Below are 20,890 nucleotides of genomic sequence, written 5' to 3' on the forward strand. Positions count from 1 at the left end.
TTCTTCTATTACTTTGGTGTTTCAAAGCCCATGAGTTCCTGAGATGTTGGAATTCAACAACACTTCCTACACTTCCTACACTTCTTCCTACATAGTAATCAGTGTAGGAAGAAGAGTCAGCTCTGGAATAAAGTCTAAAGAATATAAAGTCTGAAGAATAAATTCTGGCGGTAATGTAGCACTTGGATACCAGCCGACATAAAACACCAAAGAAGAAGAAAATTAGTCAAACAAGTGATGATAATGGTTAAACATAAGACACACTTTGAAGACTTAAAAGTAACAAAATAATTAATAATGATAGTTTATATATTTATATTCTATCATCTAGGTACGCGGTGCACGGTGGCAAAGGTGGTTAGCGCTCTTGCCTCCCAAGAAAGGAGGAGATCATGGGTTCAATTCCCGGACCAGACCAACATCACATGATCTCTCTGGGTGGAGTCTGCATGTTCTCCCCGTGTTACCGTGGGTTCTCTCCGGGTTCTCTGGCTCCTCCCACCGTCCAAAGACATGCATGTGTCAGGTAGAATTGGCAACTCTAAATTGGCCCTAGTGGATGAATGTGAGAGTGAACTGTCTGTAATGTCCATGTCTCTGTGTTGGCCCTGCGACGAGTTGGCCAATGTCCAGGGTGTACCCCGCCTAAGGCCCAAAGTCACTGGGATAGGCTCTAGTCACTCGCGACCCGGAAAGGGAACAAGCGGTAGAAAATGAATGAAAAATGATCTAGGTACATTATTGATTTGTTTGTGATGCACTTTAACCTGAGCTATGAAGTTTTTGTTTTATTTGATTATTATTATTATATTATTTTTTTGTTTTATTCTTTATGATAAGAAACAATAAGGACCAAACCTTTGTTATAAACCTTTTTATTTGTCTAGCTAAATTAGATATGCATAAACGTATATGTACCAACCAAAAACCCGTGTTTATCATTCTTCTGAAAGATTTTAAATTGGATCACTCCATTAGAGAACCAAAAAGCGTTTTTAATGAATTATGAACAGAAATAATTGATTTGAAGTCGTTTTATTTAACCTGACAAATATAATTAGATATAATAATAACACATCGATTTAAGTTCAAGTAAAAATCAACACAAAAGCTAATTAAATAGTAGTTGTTTATTTTAGTTGATTAAAAAATCTGTCAACATTTGTCCTTTAAAACATAAAAACAAATGGACAAACTACAACATGCTACATTCATTGAAACATAATTCTATAAATATTTATGTAACGCATCTAAAGTACGATAGACTCACATTTATACACAGATTTATACACAAACGGACACACACGATCACAGATAAATGCATAGATTAAACCTTTGTACAAATGCGCCAAAACAAATCCAGTATTTGGCGGAGGAATCTCTCACAAAATAGTGCTGATATGCTAATTTAGGCCCTTTAAGTCCCTTTAAGTCCCTTTAATTTTATTACAAAACAATGCTACAATTAGCTTGTTAAATTAAGGTACATTTCAGCTCATCCTTGAGAAAATTCAAGGAGACCACAGTTTGCTTTGGTAATTATAACCAAAGAAAATAACAACAACAAAATGGTTCTACTCTTGGTCCTATAGTGTGCTTTTTGTAATCATAAAAACACATTTATTAAAAAACTGAATTGATTTGTAAAAGGATGAAACACATCCTTCATAGCTTAGTTTGATCACGCGTCATAAACTGTGCTCTTTATGTTAACAGTTTGAGTCGTCTTGGCTTTTCGGCAGGACATTTTGACATCTGGTTTTGTTCATAATGGAAATTTTAAAATGCATAAAATATTTTTTTTTAAACGTTGAGTCCTTCAGGTCTCGGCTTCTCCTTCGTCCACCTCTTCTTTGATCAGTGTTGTTCCTACAAAAGGATACGAGATTATACTGACAATAACCAAACAGCCTCATTACATACCACTATTTTTATCAATAAAAACGAAATATACATATGTTTTATGCCATTTGATAAAAACAACAAAACACAATATTGTCAGACTCTACAAAAAACACTGTTAGCCCTGAACATGTGTCATTCAGCTTCATACTCATGTGCAATACTGTTATACTCATGTGCAATACTGTTATACTCATGTGCAATACTGCTATACTCATGTGGAATACTGTCATAATAATGTGCAATACTGTTATACTCATGTGCAATACTGTTATACTCATGTGGAATACTGTCATAATAATGTGCAATACTGTTATACTCATGTGCAATACTGTTATACTCATGTGGAATACTGTCATAATAATGTGCAATACTGTTATATTAATGTACAATACTGTTATACTCATGTGCAATACTGTTATACTCATGTGCAATACTGTTATACTCATGTGGAATACTGTCATACTCATATGCAATACTGTTATACTCATGTGCAATACTGACATACTCATGTGCAATACTGTTATACTCATGTGCAATACTGTTATACTCATGTGCAATACTGTTATACTCATGTGGAATACTGTCATAATAATGTGCAATACTGTTATACTCATGTGCAATACTGTTATACTCATGTGCAATACTGTTATACTCATGTGGAATACTGTCATAATAATGTGCAATACTGTTATACTCATGTGCAATACTGTTATACTCATGTGGAACACTGTCATACTCATGTGCAATACTGGCATACTCATGTGCAATACTGTTATACTCATATGCAATACTGTTATACTCATGTGCAATACTGTTATACTCATGTGGAATACTGTTATACTCATGTGCAATACTGTCATAATAATGTGCAATACTGTTATACTAATGTGCAATACTGTTATACTCAAGTGGAATACTGTCATACTCACGTGCAATACTGTTATACTCATGCGCAATACTGTCATACCCATGTGCAATACTGTCATAATCATGTGCATGTGCAATACTGTCATACTCATGTACAATACTGTTATACTCATGTGCAATACTGTCATAATCATGTGCAATACTGTCATACTCATGTGCAATACTGTCATACTCATGTGCAATACTGTCATAATCATGTGGAATACTGTCATAATAATGTGCAATACTGTTACACTCATGTGCAATACTGTTATACTCATGTGCAATACTGTTATACTCATGTGCAATACTGTTATACTCATGTGCAATACTGTCATAATAATGTGCAATACTGTCATAATCATGTGGAATACTGTCATACTCACGTGCAATACTGTTATACTCATGCGCAATACTGTCATACCCATGTGCAATACTGTCATAATCATGTGCATGTGCAATACTGTCATACTCATGTACAATACTGTTATACTCATGTGCAATACTGTCATAATCATGTGCAATACTGTCATACTCATGTGCAATACTGTCATACTCATGTGCAATACTGTCATAATCATGTGCAATACTGTCATACTCATGTGCAATACTGTCATAATCATGTGCAATACTGTGACATAATCCCTATCATCCTGGTGCAATATTTTCTGTCCATATAACAGCTATTATATTATTAAGAGTATAAGAGTTTTCAATAAGAGTTTTTTTATAAGAGTTTTTTACAAGACTTTTTTTCGTATTGCTTGCCCTAAATACAAACATAACATCTCATTCTTACCGTCCAGTTTCTTCAGTTTGGGGAGTTTCTTAGACGCCTCTTCCATCCAGTTCCCTTCGGCCGTGTGCTTCTCCTCCAGAGGGTTCCCCACAAACACCAGCTCCACCAGACTGGGCAGATCGGCCAACCTCACAAACTCCACTGGAAAACACGACCATTTACGGTTTTCAGATGACGCCACGATATTTCATTAACTCCCTATAGTATAACTCACCCCATTCTTTGACCAGGTTGTTGGACATGTACAACACTTTGAGGTTCTTCATACTTTGGACGCCTTTTAGTTTCTCGATTAAGTTATAGGAGATCCACAGCTCCTCCAGCGTATCGCCCACAGCCTCCTGCATCCAGAAAAAAAGCCGCGCAAATGTGTTTACCGTGTTTTCCGGACTATAAGTTGCACCAAAACTATGAAAAAAAGGTCCGGAAAATACGGTAATCAGAATATCTCATTGGGAGAATATCGTATCTGAATATTTAAATGAAACTCACCAGCCCAGTCAGTACTTTGATGTTATTTCGACCCAGGGATAATATCTTTAAATTCTCTGCAGCGGAAACAAAACATCTCTAAAAACATGAGCAGGATTTACATCGTTTTCGATGATCAAAACTCACTCAGACCGTTGAGATTCGTGATCTTCTCAATGCAGTTTGTAGACAGCGATAGTTTCCTGTAAAAAAGGCAAAAATGAGTACAATGTGAATGTCGAACGATCGTTTCATAATCGATACGTTTTTCTCAATTTAAGTGAATTTTAAAAGGTTTTGTGTATAATTCCCCTAGGTACTACGGACACAAGTGGTTTCCTCCACTGATTCTTCTGTTAGACTCCATCTTGCACAGAGATCCAAAATAAACACGCCGTGAAAGCGAAAGAAACACACGGACAAAACAATAATTCGCTTGATAAAGAATAAAGATACATTACACTTGTAGAAAATGACATAGACATAGACAGGCCTTATAAATTCAGGCCCTATAATCCAGCTTTAACAAACTGCAATTGTGATGATAAAATGGTTGTAAAGGGAAGTAAATGTGTTTTGAGGAGTTGTTAGGGCACGACTGGTGTTAAGAGTAAGATTTTTTTTAAATAAGTTTTTCATAAGAGTTTTTTAAAATAAGTTTTTTAAAATAAGTTTTTTTATAAAGTTTTTCAAAGGAGTTCTTATAAGAGTTTTTTAAAATAAGTTTTTCATAAGACTTTTTTATAACAGTTTTTTTTCCAAAAGTTTTTTATTAGAGTTTTTTATATTATTATCATGACTTCTTTGAACTTGTTATCTTAAACATGAACACTTGATGAGCAGCTGTTCTGTCTCTGCAGAGATCCTTCTGTTGCGTAATCAACCTCACTACATACACAAGCCTAACATGGCTCTACAGCGCCCTCTGGTGACACTTCAGAAGATTACGCCACATAACAAGATACACCGAAAACGAATAGAAATGTGGCAGTAACATTATGTAATCTATCCAATCATACAACGTACTGAAAGGTTTTAATACTACAGAGTCATAAAGGGAATGAAAAGAGTTTAAAGTTTGTTTATAAAGAATGTGCGTGTTTCTCTGCTTTTCATAAACTAACAGAAAATATTTAACTCGCTTGTGCCGACATATTTGCTTGTTGGTAGTTCCAAAGTTATTATCTAATAGTGTGGGCAGTCTTTCCCATGGTCTCACATGTCATTTTTTATCATAAACATATAAAAATAACCTTAAAAATGTAAAAAACAAACAAACAAACTAAAGGATATATTTGTCTACAGCAGAAATCTCTGGGAAACACTGGCAAAGAGTGAACTAAGTATGAACGAGCCATTGTTTTTAAAGGAGAAACGCACACGAAACTCTGTATTATTAGCCCTTTTTAAACTTTATTTCTTTTGCAGGACTTACTCGCAGCTGCTGAGCGTGGACAGAGAGGCGTCCATCTTCTCTATGGGCGGCACTTGACCGTAAAGTTTCACCGCTTTGGCTTCGTTTGCTTTTTCTCCCGTCTTCTCCTCCTGCAACCGACATGACACTTCATTAATACATTTAATATTACACTATTATAACAAATCATGTCAAGTGTATCCTATAAATGACATTACATCTTCCCTCACAACTATTTGTGGAGTATAAATCTAACTTATTACCCATATTTGATGTTTTTTAAAATAATAGTTGTTTTTTTATTACAATACAAAGAGCAATAAAGTGTGATTTTGTTACGCAAATGTAAATACATGTTGTTTTGAGACTTACGGGTGGAATTTTAGTGTCAAACTCTAGATATTTTTACATGCACGCCAAAAATCTGAACATAATCTGATTTCTGGAGTCATTTATCATTGCAATGCCATGTAAACAGTCACATCTGACATAAATAATCCCATTTCTTTCTGACTTTTCACACGTGTGGAGGTTTGGAACAAGGAAAACGACACGACACAGGGCTTAAACAGTGTGGAAAAGTCTCAAATGAAAGAGGATAAAATGCACTTACAATGCAAACGTTACTCTAAAAATAAAAACCACCAAAACCAGACCAAATTATTGAGTTCTCTCATTATTCTAGTCATCGAATTAAATGAATATACCCACATTAAATCCTCCTCAAATAAATAAAAACACTATGAAAGACAAGCTGCTCACCCATTTGGACAGAGCATCTCGTACAGTTGATGCTTTTGCCTAGAAACAGCAAATGCAAGAATTATTACAGCATTATAAAGCTATATTAATCACACATAGCAACAAGCAAATCATAAATACTTCACTATTTACAATTCTCAGTATAAAATAGCATGCAAAAAAACAAAAAAGCTGCACGCATAGCTACTATTGTTGTGACGGGAAACGCTAAAACAAACACAGAAAAGGCAAACCACGCTAGCTAATTAAAGTTACTTAGCCGCCGTTAGCTTCCGGCGACGTCAACCTAGCTTGCGTTTAGCAGCTACTAGCATAATAAACATCTTAGCATCGTCTTTTGTCACGGATCGCGAGGAGAAATGATTGGGAAAAGGAGTGGGAAAACCGCTCACCATGTTCTGTCCGCGGACGTCTGCGCTGTTGCTATGGCACTGACAGACACGGCGCGGCGCATGCGCAGTGTGCGGCGGAGCTGACCCAGTTTTGAAAACGTTATTTTATTCTAATTAGCTTTGTTTAATGGGATTTATTTAGGCCTTGTGTGCGGCAGGAAATTCTAATAATGCTAAAGTAATGCAGAATAATGTTTTCATTTTAGTTTTCATTTTTTAAAATTGTGTTGTTGTATTACTATTCTTATGAGCGGGAGCCATGCTAAATATATACAAAAATAGCTAATGTTAGATAAATAATAGATAAAGTGGTGTTGACTGGCTATTTTTGCACTGGTGTTGTGAACATTTTATATTTAAAGTCTATTGTTATACTGTTGTTATACTTATTGCCCTTTTGATTGATCATGGTTTATAATTCTACTAGTTTTATTCTTAGTTTTATTCAGCGTTTGTGACTTTCGTTCAACATAGAGAGATGTTAAAGCAAAAAGTCTAATTTACACGTGAAGTCCCCCACAGAGCTTGATTTTACACATACGTAGGAAATATATATATGTGTAAAGAATTGAAATTGTTTATGGAACTGTTGGAAAGTAGGAAAGTACTTGCATGTTACTGTGCAATACTTATTCAACTTATATTCTATAGATTCTGGGGGCAGATGAGGATCCTAAACGTTTAGCTCTCTATTGCCCCCTAGTGACACAACACGGGTACAAGCTGGAGAAAATGCTGCGCTCAAGGAATTTAGTGTTTGTTTGTGAGTTTAGTTAGTGACTTTTAGTTTTAGGAGATATTTAAATTCTAGAGCAGTTTTAATACACCCCACTCGATTTTTCTTCTTCTTCTTCTTCTTCTTCTTCTTCTTTTTCTTCTTCTTCTTCTTCTTCTTCTTCTTCTTCTTCTTCTTCTTCTTCTTCTTCTTCTTCTTCTTCTTCTTCTTCTTCTTCTTCTTCTTCTTATGCTTATGCTTATTCTTATTAGGCCCGAGCGCCACAAGCTGGCGAGAGGCCTATTAATCTCGTAAGGCCGTGCGAAGCACGGCTGCGAAAGTGCGCACATAGTGCGCACGAAATCGAGCGCAAAGCGCTCGCCCACTTCCAAACACTCACTAACGCACTCCTCCACTCATGCACGCCCCGTGCATACTAATTAGTAGTAGGAAAATGGAACATTACCGTTGTAAACGGGAGAAGCCCGTGCAAAAGTTCGCACTAAACGAGCACTTTACATTGGTTATAAAGCACTCATTTGCGTTAAGTAGCTCACGAATACGTTCCCCATCTCTTGCATGTTCCGTGCATATAAGCATGTAATGCAAAAATTGAACATTATTACTGTATAGAGGGCCAAAAACACAAAGTGGGCAGAGCCCACTCAAAATTATCGAAAGTACCCGTCAGTGACCAGGGACCCACACCATGAGGTAGGAAAGCGCGAGCGCTTTCCGAAAATGTATAGTTTATGATATTTGAAAAATGGGAAACATTGTTTTCGCATCGGAATATTATTCTTTCTTCTTCTTCTTCTTCTTCTTCTTCTTCTTCTTCTTCTTCTTCTTCTTCTTCTTCTTCTTCTTCTTCTTCTTCTTCTTCTTCTTCTTCTTCTTCTTCTTCTTCTCGGGACCAACCCCCCTATTTTTCACCCAGTGAACATTGACGAAAAGTCACAAAAATTTGCACACCTCTAAAAATTGTGCCTCCTTACATTCTGGCTATTTCCCTTTTCTAAAATAAAAAAATTGGCGCGTCAGCGCCCCCAAATGTACCAAAAATGCATTGAGAGATAGGAAATGACCCCAAAAAAATCTGATCGTAGAATCATGAAATTTGGCGCAGCGGTAGATGGTGACAAGAGAAGTAAAAAATATTATCACGGCAACGCGAGGGCCGATCATTGCCGCTTGTGGCTTTAATTCTTCTTCTTCTTCTTCTTCTTCTTCTTCTTCTTCTTCTTCTTCTTCTTCTTCTTCTTCTTCTTCTTCTTCTTCTTCTTCTTCTTCTTCTTCTTCTTCTTCTTCTTCTTCTTCTTCTTCTTCTTCTTCTTCTTATTATTATTATTATTATTATTATTATTATTATTATTATTATTATTAGTGGTAGTAGTAGTAACATTAGTATAATTATCATCATCATCATAATTATTATTATCATTTTTTTTCAAGAAATACACTATTCACATGTACAAGACAAGACAGGGCTAGACAAAAGACAACTTTAAGAAAAGTAAGACATCCAATATATTAAATATATTTTTAATAACAAATAAAAGTTAATGGTTCATGATATGAGTCCCTTTTTGCCAAATTTATGTTAAATCCAAGTTCACTCCGTATATTATTATTTTTCCCATTGTCCGTATGTCAGTTACAGTGTCCTTAATGGGTTTAAATATTACTTTCCTGGAACAAAATTGACTTTTATATATAACCATTTAACACACACAAGAAAAACAAGTAAATACAACCTAATTTTTTTTTATATATAGTGAATTTTCTTCCTCCAAAGCCTGAACTCTGCTCCAAACCACATGATTAAAACAAATAAAATGTGATTAATCTTATCTATTAAAACATTGGATTACCTGCAGCCAATGAATGAATGAATGATTTGCGTCTCTGGCTGGAGCAGATGATCCCAGCGTGACCAGAGCTCTGGACCCGAGCGGCCGGTGTTCAGTGACACCAGCCTCTGCAACTCTATCGCTCACCTCTGACACTGACAAAGTGTTATGACGTGCGGCGTGTTATGAAGTCCAAACGCGACAAACACGACACGCGCGCCAAAGAAAATACCTCTTCAAACTATTGTCAAAACGTGCACGGCTCAAACTGCTGTACGAAACGGTTATTAACTGTTATAACGAGGCCGAAGTTATGGTAATGTTTGGATGAATATGCCATGAATATATTTGTCATGTTGGCGACACTTGAGAGCGCTTGGAAACTGTCATTAGGTTTAAGAGTAAATATAAGCCATTATACGTTTATCAGTACATTATTTTATTGTTTAATACTTTATTATTCTATCAACTTTGGGATCTCTTTGACTCATGATGTTAACGCTTTGACTGAAAATTTTCCACAGTACCGTATTTTCCGAACTATAAGATGCGCCTTTTTTCATCATTTTGGCCGGGGTGCGACTTATACTTATATTTATACTTATACTTATACTCCAGAGTGACTTATATGTGATATTATTTGTTATTTTCACACTTGCATCCTCATTTCATACTCCAGTGCAACTTATATATATATTTTTCTTCTCTATTATGCATTTTTTGGCTGGTGCGACTTATAGTCCGGAAAATATGGCATTCCCTTTTTCAGTGTTTTATATTCCTTTTTATAGGCATTTTTGAAAACTTTTAGACATTTAAAAGACGATGGCAGCAGTCCCAGTTTGTCATGACTCTGAAACACTTGAATTCCATGAAAAATTTGCATTATTACAAGCTCACCTCTCCGCAGAGCTCGCTGGATCTTTGGCCCGAGGTGTCCCCTGCTTGTCGCCATACGTTCCAGGCAAATAGACCCGCCACCGTGTGCACTTTTGATATCTATTTTTATTACTTTATAGTTTATAACTTTCTGGAGGCGGCATGTGACCGAATGGTTCTGTGTAAACTGTAAAAGTCGACCCCACAAAGTGCTCTTGTTCTTCTACTGAACATTATTCTATTATTATGATGATTATAAATGGAAAGTTAAAACCCTACAGTGCAACATTCCCACGGAGACAATCAGGTGGAGGCTCTTCCAGGGCACGCAAGGTTGCGAATGTGCATTAAGATTGATTTGAACACTGACCAGAGCTAATAACACAAAGGTCGACTGATTTCCACCGTTTTTATTTAATTTTTTCAAGCCGCGGCGAAAGATCAGCGACAGCCGAGATGAGAAGTCAAACAACCCGCAAGAACCAATCCCTCTAAAGACCGTCTGTATAAAGCGACTGTGAAAGAGGTCCTCACAGGCCGGGCTTCAGTTACAGATCGAGTGACTGCGTTTCTGTGTCTGTGGGCGGGGCCGGGGAGACTTGAGAACGCCATAAGAAAGTCGGGCGCGCGTCCGTTGAGTGACAGAAGGAAGACGATGTAGGAGGACATGACAAGAGTGGGTAAATTTGTCCCCCGATGAGACTGGGGAAAGAACGATCAGCGGGAATTCCGGAACGTGAAGTCCCGGTCGAAAGGCTGAAGAAATGTGGAAAAGTGGGATCGTTGGTTGAGAAGGGAAATATGTAGGAGCTGTGGAAAGTAGGGTTCTTCAAAGCTTCAACGTCTCCAACAGTGAGGACGCTTCGCCGGATTGTGGTCGAGAGACCGACGAGATTGCGTGTATCAGCGGATCGGAAAAACATGTCAAAAGCGACATTCGTCCTACGCATTTTCCGTAGGAGCCGGAGCAGATCTTGCGTCGGGATCTTGGGTCTAGAGACTGGAAACTGTGATCAAAATGTGAACCTGTGGACCTCTGCGCTTAGTTTGACTGAGAACAAACTGCAAAGCGCCGACGTTTGACCTTGGCGTCCGACTTGCGCACGTTGTAAGGACTCTCTGCAATTTAAGTATTTGTTTTATTCATTGTCTCCTCCTTTCTGTTCATTGTTATTTAGTGCAAGCTTGTCCACAGTTTTAGTTGGTTTCTGTCTCATTTTAGATTGTGTTCTGCACCATTTTAGGCCCAATAAAGTCTGCGATCAGATCAGATGTTGGAAAGCAAAATGTCATCGTCGTCGGTCGTACTTGGCGTTGGGAAGAGTTTGAGAACCACAGTCTGGACTAGATCTTGAGCGCTCTGGTCATGAAGTAACTAAAGGATTTTCTCGTGCACGTCAAATACACAAATGCATCGATGGATTGGTTCAACGGACACTGGTCGAAGCTAAAAAATACACAGGAATCGGTCTTGTGCGTTTGATCTTCGCTTCGGATGTCGTTGGAGTCATCTGTCAGAAGCAGTTCGACGGCATCGCTACACCAAACGAGACCTTTCTCCAGATCCAGACAAAGAATACCAAGAGGAGTGACGTACTGCGCATGATTTGAGAAGAGACGCGCGCGATTCAGAACACAAACCCGTATGCGTCGGTGGAACGGCTCTTCTCGCAGCGGATGTAAAAGTGATGAAAACGTCAATCCAGAGACGACAAGAATGGATCAGAAGAACGGGAAAATGGGGCTCGATCGAGAGAAGTTGTAACTACGTGGAGCTACGCCGACCAAATATCGCTAGCTTTGTGTCGCCGGGGTTGTTTACGTTTCGAGGAAGGCCCGCGCAAGTCTTGGCAACATCAAGAAAACACATCGGCGTCTCAAAGGTGGGGTTCACGAGAGTTCCTTTGCCGCCAATCGACAAGTCAAGAAGTTTGTCCAGAAACTTCGCGGAATGCCTTACAACTAAATCGATGTTCGGGTCGGCTGCGATCGCCTTGCAAGAACGCGGTAGCAATTCGACGATGATGGACAAAGCGCCGCCGAACGCGTCTTATAGAAAATCCCGTCAGAACTCGAATAAGAAAATCAGTGCTCGTCACGGCATAGAAAACGACGCGGAAATCCAGGGTCCGGCGAATCGTGGCGGACTGATTAAACGGCCGTTCGATGCCCAGTCGGCCGTGACGCTCGCTCCGGAGCCTTCGGAGCGACAAAGGAAAGATGACGCCAATCAGGCGGGTGCCGACGCCAGCGGGACGGCGATGCCAGACGGGGTGACACGCGATGCCAGTCTTCACCCGGCAGAGCAACAAAGAGGTTTCTGCTCCAGCGAGTCGGCCGTCGAGACAGAGTCGGAAGACCAGAGCCGGTCGGACAGCGGGCAGAAGGAGGACGGCGATGACTACTACACGGAGGAGAGGATCGCCGAGTGGGTCCTCAGCGTCAACTCCTGCCTCTTCAAAACGGGAAGCGACGAGGACAAGGGTCAGAGGGAACACGCGGAAGAGCAAGACGTAGCGACGATTAAAATAGTCTATAATGGAGAGAAGGACGTTTAGAAATATGCTAAATACGTCTGTGGAAAGAAAGGACGTGTTTATTTAACCTGTCTGTCTCCGTGGAATGTTACACAGTACGGCATTGAACTTAAGTAGGTGTGTGACGGCGCCAGGCCAAGTTACGGGTCAGATCTGTGGAGAGGCGACGCTGCTCACGTTACGCTAAATCGACTTGAACTAACTTTAAACTCTGTTATAACGGTGTTTCCTTGTCATTTACCCATTTTTGATTGCTGCATGTTTGGACAATCCTATTTGCAACTGAAGGGAGTGCTCTGAAAAATATTGTTTTCACCCATCTCCTATCCCCGCCCACATCCCTGTACTCAGTTGCGGATATTTACTATTAATACTAAAGATTACTCAGTGACACATGTACAGTTGAGTTCTAAAATGTTACAGAGCTACTTTTCAAATATAAAAACACATAAATAACAATCCACTGCTAAATAATCTACCGTATTTTCCGGACTATAAGTCGCACCTATTTTCATAGTTTTGGCCGGGGTGCGACTTATACTTATATTTATACTTATATACTTATACTCCGGAGCGACTTATATGTGATATTATTTTTTTCTTTTCTATTAGCATTTTTTGGCTGGTGCGACTTATAGTCCGAAAAATACGGTAATCACTATTCTTTATACCTTACAATGGACATTTGTGCTTCACATGCTCACAGAATAACCACATGATCTAAATTAACGTGAATAATTCATTTTCACACCCAAAATGGATTAGAAAAAAATGACAATTGAATAATAAAAAACCTATAAAAATATAGGGTAGTTCTACTCGTGTTTATATCTGGATAAATCAAATAATACAAACACTAAATGACTTAATGACTGAAAATCTGAAATGTATACATACAATTAAGTTATTAAATGTCATTCTCTATTAAACTGTTTGTTGCCGCTACAATTGAACATGTACAAATGTTGTAATTACACTGTTTATTGTAGATATTTGTGTAAAATAATAATATCTGAGTTCACCAAATGTTCAATAACTACTTATCTACACCACAATATACTTTGTCATTATCCCTTTATTGTCCAGGTTGTTTTTAAACTCGAGGGGGGAATAAACTTTGCAGGGTCAATAGATCTGTAATGTAAATAAATCTAAACAAAACATCCAGTTTATGCCTAATTTATTCTATTCCAAAGGCCTAAATTGTCTTTTTAACACAGTGGGATGGATGTAGTTTTACCCAGAAGTTGTGAAGAACAAACAAACAAACAAACAAAATAACACTATACAGTTGATGATTGATGCATTTTCAGGATTTAATTTTACACGAACAAACTGGACACTTTTTTTCTTGTCTTTTTTTAATCAAGGACCATTACAAACACATATTCTGTAATGATAAGTTTGTGCTTGTAAAGACTTTGACTCTTGGATTCGAAACCTGCAAAACAACACATCAAAAACACTCTTGTAAATAAAACGTGATTATGTTGCATTCGTGACCGGTGCAACACCCGTTATTTGTTGTTGATGCAAACTACGGCGCGCGCCTCGGTCTTTATTGTCGATTCTGGACGCAGCCAGGAGCGCAGCCAGGAGAGCAGCCAGGAGAGCAGCCAGGAGAGCAGCCAGGAGCAGCCAGGAGAGCAGCCAGGAGAGCAGCCAGGAGAGCAGCCAGGAGAGCAGCCAGGAGCAGCCAGGAGCAGCCAGGAGCAGCCAGGAGCAGCCAGGAGCCTACTACCTGCGCCTGAACGAACGGGAACAAACCTACAACCCCGGAGCCCGCAGCCTACCGCGTGCCCTTGCGCCTCCTCTCCTCCCGTTACCGCGCGCGCCTCTCTCTCGCCTCCCCGCACGCGGCACAGCCTTCGTGCGTCTCTGGCTCCGGTCTGAAACATTAATCGGAGGACATTCCCAGAGCAGAGAAGGACACGGGATGCGCACACACTCGCACGCAGGCTCGCTCCAGAGGTGCAGCAGCCCTGACGCACCGCTGTTCCCCGTGTGCGCCGCCGTCACCGTGCAGACCGAAGGAGTAAACATGGCGTCTGACGGGATGGTGCTCACCAACCACGACCATCAGACCCGTGTGGGCATCCTGACAGGTAAAGGCGACGCGCCGCGGCGGAAAACGCGCGTCTAACCGCGCGGCGGGTGCATTCGCGTCGCGGTTGTTCGCCGCCCGCGCGCGTACGCGGTCACATTCTGGCTCCGCTGCAGAGCTAGCTTCGGTTAGCCGCGCGATGCTAACCGGTACCATTGGCTGTCAGGTGGCACCGATGTGGGGCTGTTTTGTGCTTCTGAACGGGCGAATTACGCTCGCCGCGCACGAAACGCACGCGACATGTTTGGTCTCGCACGCGAGCGCGCGACGACAACCGCGAGCGATGCGTTATTAGATTGTTATACGCCAGAAATTAAGGTTTTTAAGCAGTGCATTGAACGTGAGACGGGACATATTTACGTCCTTTCAAAGCTCGCTCGCTCACATCTGGAGGTGTGCGGGAGCGACGGGCAAATCTGCGCTTTATTTTGAAACTTAACGCCGTGACTTCCGAAACCGAGCTCGGCGCGCGCGTCCGCCTTGACCGAGTCCAGCGCCGCTATTATTGCCCCGTTTCCTCGCGATGTGCCGTTACCGAGCTACGGAGCTACCGAGCTACGGAGCTACCGAGCTACGGAGCTACCGAGCCACCGAGCCTACATTATTCATGAAGCCTTTGCAGATTCCAAATAGTGGACACTAAACTGGGGTCGCCTCCAGTGCGCGCGCGCCCCCCACCAACACACACACACACACACCAACACACACACACACACACACACACACACACACACACCAACACCAACACACACACACACACACACACCAACACACACACACACACACCAACACACACACACACACACACACACACCAACACACACACACACACACCAACACACACACACACACACACACCAACACACACACACACCAACACCAACACACACACACACACACCAACACCAACACACACACACCAACACACACACACACACACCAACACCAACACACACACACACACACACACACACCAACACACACACACACCAACACCAACACACACACCAACACACACACACACACACACACTAACACCAACACACACACACACACTAACACCAACACACACACCAACACACACACACACACACACCAACACACACACACACACACACACACCAACACCAACACACACACACACCAACACACACACACACACACCAACACCAACACACACACCAACACACACACACACACACACACACACACACTAACACCAACACACACACACACACACACACACTAACACCAACACACACACACACACACACACACACACACACACACTAACACCAACACACACACACACACACACACACTAACACCAACACACACACACACACTAACACCAACACACACACCAACACACACACACACACACCAACACACACACACACACACACACACACACACACACCAACACCAACACACACACCAACACACACACACACACACACACACACACACACACACACACACACACACACTAACACCAACACACACACACACACTAACACCAACACACACACACACACACACACACACACACACAGCGCTGCTGTTGCCCGATAATTTAGCGCATTTCCGTGGTTATTGCGCGTAATGAGGACGGCACGGCGCTGCGTCGCTCGGGCCCCTTCGCTCGCGCGCGGGGCCGGCGTCACGTTCGCACATCCCGGGTCGTGCCGCCGCCGCCGCTGCCTCCTAAACCACGGCACCGGGAGAACGTGAGGCTCATGCCAAGCAGCTAAATGACGAGTCCGCGGCGGTCGCGGCTCCACGGGCCCGGGACCCGCCGCGCGCGCGTGTGTGTGTGTGTTCAGACCCCCCCCCCCACAGACACACACACGTCACATGTTCGGCGCACGTTTCCCCCCAGCCCGCGTGTGTGTGACCCGTGATCGTGGCGTAAAAGAACGGGTTATGTCTGTGTGTGTGTGTGTGAGACCGGCAGCGACGCGCGAGGATTCGGTTGAGGCCTGCACGTTGCACGGGGCACTGCAGAATCTGATTTAAATGTTCTGCTAATGCGAATTCCGTTGAATTTTTTAACATTTTGAGCACATTTAGACCATATTTATTGGTGTAGTTTGTGAACGGTGGATTTATGTGACACATTAGGAGTGAGATCACCGCTGTCCAGTGCTGGTCTTGGCCCGGTTGGAGTTTAGTCATGGATTATGCTGATTTTTGTCCTCTTTTAGACCTGGTTCTGTCCGGTTTAGTCCCTCGATCCACGTGGGAAGACCGCGGTCAGCCTACTCAGTGATACAAGTTGGACAAATGTTACTATTGACCGCTTGTTGACCGCTCGTAAAGCTCAAATAACTCGCACATGAACAAATTAGGAGTGAGATCACCGCTGTCCAGTGCTGGTCTTGGCCTGGTTGGAGTTTAGTCATGGATTATGCTGATTTTTGTCCTCTTTTAGACCTGGTTCTGTCCGGTTTAGTCCCTCAGTCCATGTGGGAAGACCGCGGTCAGCCTACTCGGTGATACAAGTTGGACAAATGTTACTATTGACCGCTTGTTGACCGCTCGTAAAGATCAAATAACTCGCGTATGAAGCGTAGTACATGTCAAACTCGACTAACTCGTGCACTTAAATGTCATTTCTATTTTTGGATGGCAAAGTGGCGTCGAATTGCATCGCACACGTTCGTCCGCTGTCCACCGTCTCTCCGGAATGACCAGTAAATTAAATCAATTTAACCGTTTAAGTTGTCTGCATCGTTTTTGTTTTTTTCGTATCCGGGAAGAGTTTGACCTAAAACGATCCGGAGCGATTTTCAGAACCGACTCTGTCCTCTGTATCTGGTTTGACACGTCGCCTCAGAGCGCAAAGGTCACGGGTTCAGTTCCCGGCTGGTCAGGGGCCTTTTGAGGATCCTGGTGGAGCACATTTATGGACTAAAGAGTGTTGTATACGCTGCATTTACAATTTTTTGCGTCATTTTTACACAATCGCGGCTCAATTTGAGTCCTAAAACTTCTTTTCTCGGTTCAACGTCATGTTTGTTGACCCGTGTACAGAGCAGTGAACGGTTAATCGATGAAGTTGTTGCCGCCCTGCTATAAACTGATAAACCAGCCGACTATGAAATGCATATGAAATGACCCACATTAACACACATAACTTATTGTTTTTTTTAAATATTGATACTGTATTTTCTGGACTATAAGACGCTCTGGAGTATAAGTCGCACCAGCTAAATAACAGATGAGAGAACATGGTGAATAGGTGTACGTATGCTAACGCTAACACTTTCAGCTACATGAGGCACAGACAGAACTGTGGTAAGTGTCTGGTATGTTAACGTAACATATGAACAGTTATTCAGATAACTATAGCATAAAGAACATGCTAACAAGTTTAGCAAAGCATCAGTTTTACCCCAAATCACTAAATCCATTGAATTCTTCTTCCTCTGTGTCACTTCTAAACAACTCCACAAACTCCAGAGGAAGAGGAAGTGCAGATTCTTCTTCTGCGTCGCTTAGAGCCTAGAGCGCCCTCTTGTGGTCGTCAGTGTGAAAATAACAATTACTACCACCAAGTGGCACTGGCAAACTATGAAAAAAGGTGCGACTTATAGTCCAGAAAATATGGTACTCTAAATCTCACATTCACTACAATATTATATATAATATATAAAGATGGAATTGACATGAAGAACTATCAATAAGGCTGACTTTGAATGGGATTTTAGTCTGAAATACGCATTATTAAAATTTGAATAGCATTTTCATCAGATCTGCCACACTTGTATATGTAATATGTCAGTCATTAACAGTAACCATCATTAATATAAGGGAGGGGTGTGACACAATTCCCACAAACGAGTTCGGGTTCACGAGAACGAGATTTTGACACAATTTAGAACAAATTTTGGCCTCACAGTTTTTAATTTAACTTCATGTTTTCGCTTGTCATTGTTTGCGTTGCTTTTTTGGAAAGGTGTAACTCGGTCATCAAAGCAAAAATGTTTACGCATCGAGAAAAAGAAGAAAAACAAATGTCACCAGATCTTTATGTGTGCACAGTCTTTTGTCCGTCTAATTTGCACCATAAAACGGTCCCATCCCTATTTGGAACTCCATTAATCTTTCTTAATATGTGGCTTATTCTGAGCACCAAAAGACGCCAAAAAACATATTATATTTGTTTCTAAATGACTGCCGTGCACCACAGGTTGAGAAACACTACTCCATGTATCACAGTTTTAAAAAGAAGCTAAGTTTTGTTCCGGACCGGCCCAATAATTGCCCGGGTATAATGGGTGTAGTCATTTTCCTGCAATGTAATGTAATGTCTGACATCACACCATCCCAAACTTATGCTTAATTTACCCCAAAAGAAACAACTTTTTTTGACCCTCTTAACATTTATTCAATCATTCAATCAATCAATCAAATATCAAATAAATATCCACAAATTCACGGCCGGTTGTAGCTGCCCTTCACCCCAATTTTAAAGGGCGTATGACAGGTTTGACTTTATTTTGTGTATTTGTACCTGTTGTACGTATAAATGATAGTTTTACAACAATTGAGTTGAGAAAACGTTACAAAATATGTAGGAAATGACAGGAAGTGACATCACACCAGGGACACTCGTTCCAGTCAAAGTTTATGCAGAATTTACACAAAATAAACAACCATTTTTCACCCTCTAAATATTAATTCAACAAGAAAGTCGCTCTCATATATTTTTATTTGTCAAATAAAAAAATATATGAGTTTTTGCCCAGTGTTTGCTGGGTAATTTCCTAGTGTGAGGTCATCGATTGCAAACAGGAAGTGAAATTATAAACCTAAAAAATGTGTTATTCTGTGATAACAATTTTTAGCAAAATTCAAAATATGTTTATCTTAACTGCATTTTAGCTCAATGAGTCGTCCGACCTGTAGGGGGCACTTTAAATCTTGAGTTTGTACATGGTTTGGTCGTCTCGTGTACCGCACCCGTCGCTCACCGCACTCGTCGCTCACCATACCCGTCGCTCACCGTACCCCGTCGCTCACCGTACCCGTCGCTCACCGTACCCGTCGCTCACCGCACCCGTCGCTAACCTCACTTGTTGCTAACCGCCCCCCTCGCTAACCGCTCGTCTTCTCCTCCTGTCGTCCGCAGTGAGCGACAGCTGCTTCAAGAACTTGGCCGAGGACCGGAGCGGGGTCAATCTGAAGGATCTGGTCCACGATCCCTCTCTGTGAGTCCAAAACGCAGATCAAACACATCCGGATTCAGCATTCATTACCGTCTTTAATAACCGCGCTCCCTGTATTCCTCCCTCTGCAGGCTCGGGGGAGTCATCGCCGCCTACAAAATCGTCCCGGATGAGATCGATGAAATAAAGGTAAGGCTTTTGATCGCGCGTTACTTCCTGCACCGTTCCTGCGCTGGTGAAATTAGGACGGAACCATTCATTAAAACTGAATTAAAATCACAATTGTTGTAGTTGGAAATTTGCAAAGGCTGCTGTTATAAGGAGATAAAATGTCCTCAGCAGAGAGCTTAATATCTTGTAGTTGTTTAAGCTGTAGTTTAACGTGTGAACGCTTAGTTTAGCAGTTTTTTGTGTTATTCCTTAAATGTCCAGGTGGGATCCATAACAAAAGTACATTTTTTTGATTATATTCCATGTTCCAGGTTCATTTAGGAAATGATTTGATACGATACATGGCTCACGATATGACACGATAGGACAAAATGTGACTTGTGCTGAACAGTTTTGAAATGATCTTGAGCTTTATCGCTCTTTTTTAGATAGTACGAGACCACAATGGTTGATAAAATACAGTACTGTTATTTTGTGTTGAAAATGTCTGTTAAAACTGCTTTTTTAATTCTCATTGTGTTTTCGGAATCAAGAGCGGACTATTTTCCGTTTGAAATAGATTTTGAAAATGTACTTTAACACTAATGCGATACAAAAATACATGAATTACTCCCAAAATACATGTGTTAAATCAAGGCTCATGTATTGTATTGTGTGATTTGGAGTTTGGTTTCTGTTTTTATATTTCAGGACATTTTGCTGGAGTGTGTATGTCAATCAATGGATTTTTAGAGTTACTGTACAAGTAAAGAAAGAAAGAAAGAAAGAAACAGAAAAAGACCAAAAACAAGTAAATAAGGCACGAAAGAAC

General features: G+C 41.0%; 2 protein-coding genes across 7 annotated transcripts in view; one reads left to right on the plus strand and one right to left on the minus strand.

The window, feature by feature from the left end:
- Positions 1–1,787: 1,787 nt before the first annotated feature.
- LOC140370431 (dynein axonemal light chain 1-like) lies at positions 1,788–6,697 on the minus strand. Its single transcript, XM_072457579.1, has 8 exons — positions 6,650–6,697; positions 6,258–6,296; positions 5,517–5,626; positions 4,229–4,284; positions 4,103–4,158; positions 3,825–3,951; positions 3,611–3,751; positions 1,788–1,869 (listed from the first exon to the last, which is right to left on the minus strand). Exons 1-8 carry the CDS (start codon positions 6,650–6,652, stop codon positions 1,820–1,822), a joined length of 582 nt encoding a protein of 193 aa, XP_072313680.1. The 5' UTR covers positions 6,653–6,697; the 3' UTR covers positions 1,788–1,819.
- Positions 6,698–14,490: 7,793 nt separating this feature from the next.
- The window catches only part of gphna (gephyrin a), a 42,794-nt gene continuing 36,394 nt past the window's right edge, over positions 14,491–20,890 (plus strand). For all 6 annotated transcript variants that reach the window (XM_072457252.1, XM_072457254.1, XM_072457253.1 and 3 more), the window contains exons 1-3: positions 14,491–14,735; positions 19,872–19,950; positions 20,040–20,097. In XM_072457252.1, coding sequence (XP_072313353.1) covers positions 14,567–14,735; positions 19,872–19,950; positions 20,040–20,097 — 306 coding nt within the window. In that variant the 5' untranslated portion in view covers positions 14,491–14,566. The remainder of the gene's footprint in view (positions 14,736–19,871; positions 19,951–20,039; positions 20,098–20,890) is intronic.

Source organism: Eucyclogobius newberryi, unplaced genomic scaffold, assembly GCF_026437365.1.
Source record: "Eucyclogobius newberryi isolate DKJ021-1_F unplaced genomic scaffold, fEucNew1.0.hap1 SCAF_21, whole genome shotgun sequence".
Classification (NCBI taxonomy): Eukaryota; Metazoa; Chordata; class Actinopteri; order Gobiiformes; family Gobiidae; genus Eucyclogobius; species Eucyclogobius newberryi.

What these genes read in the sequence shown, in the direction of transcription:
- LOC140370431 (XM_072457579.1), bottom strand. An exon ending in GAGATGCTCTGTCCAAATGG is followed by an intron (nt 5,627 to 6,257) that starts GTGAGCAGCTTG and finishes TGTCGGTTGCAG; the next exon opens with GAGGAGAAGACGGGAGAAAA. An exon ending in CAAACTGAAGAAACTGGACG is followed by an intron (nt 1,870 to 3,610) that starts GTAAGAATGAGA and finishes ATCCTTTTGTAG; the next exon opens with GAACAACACTGATCAAAGAA.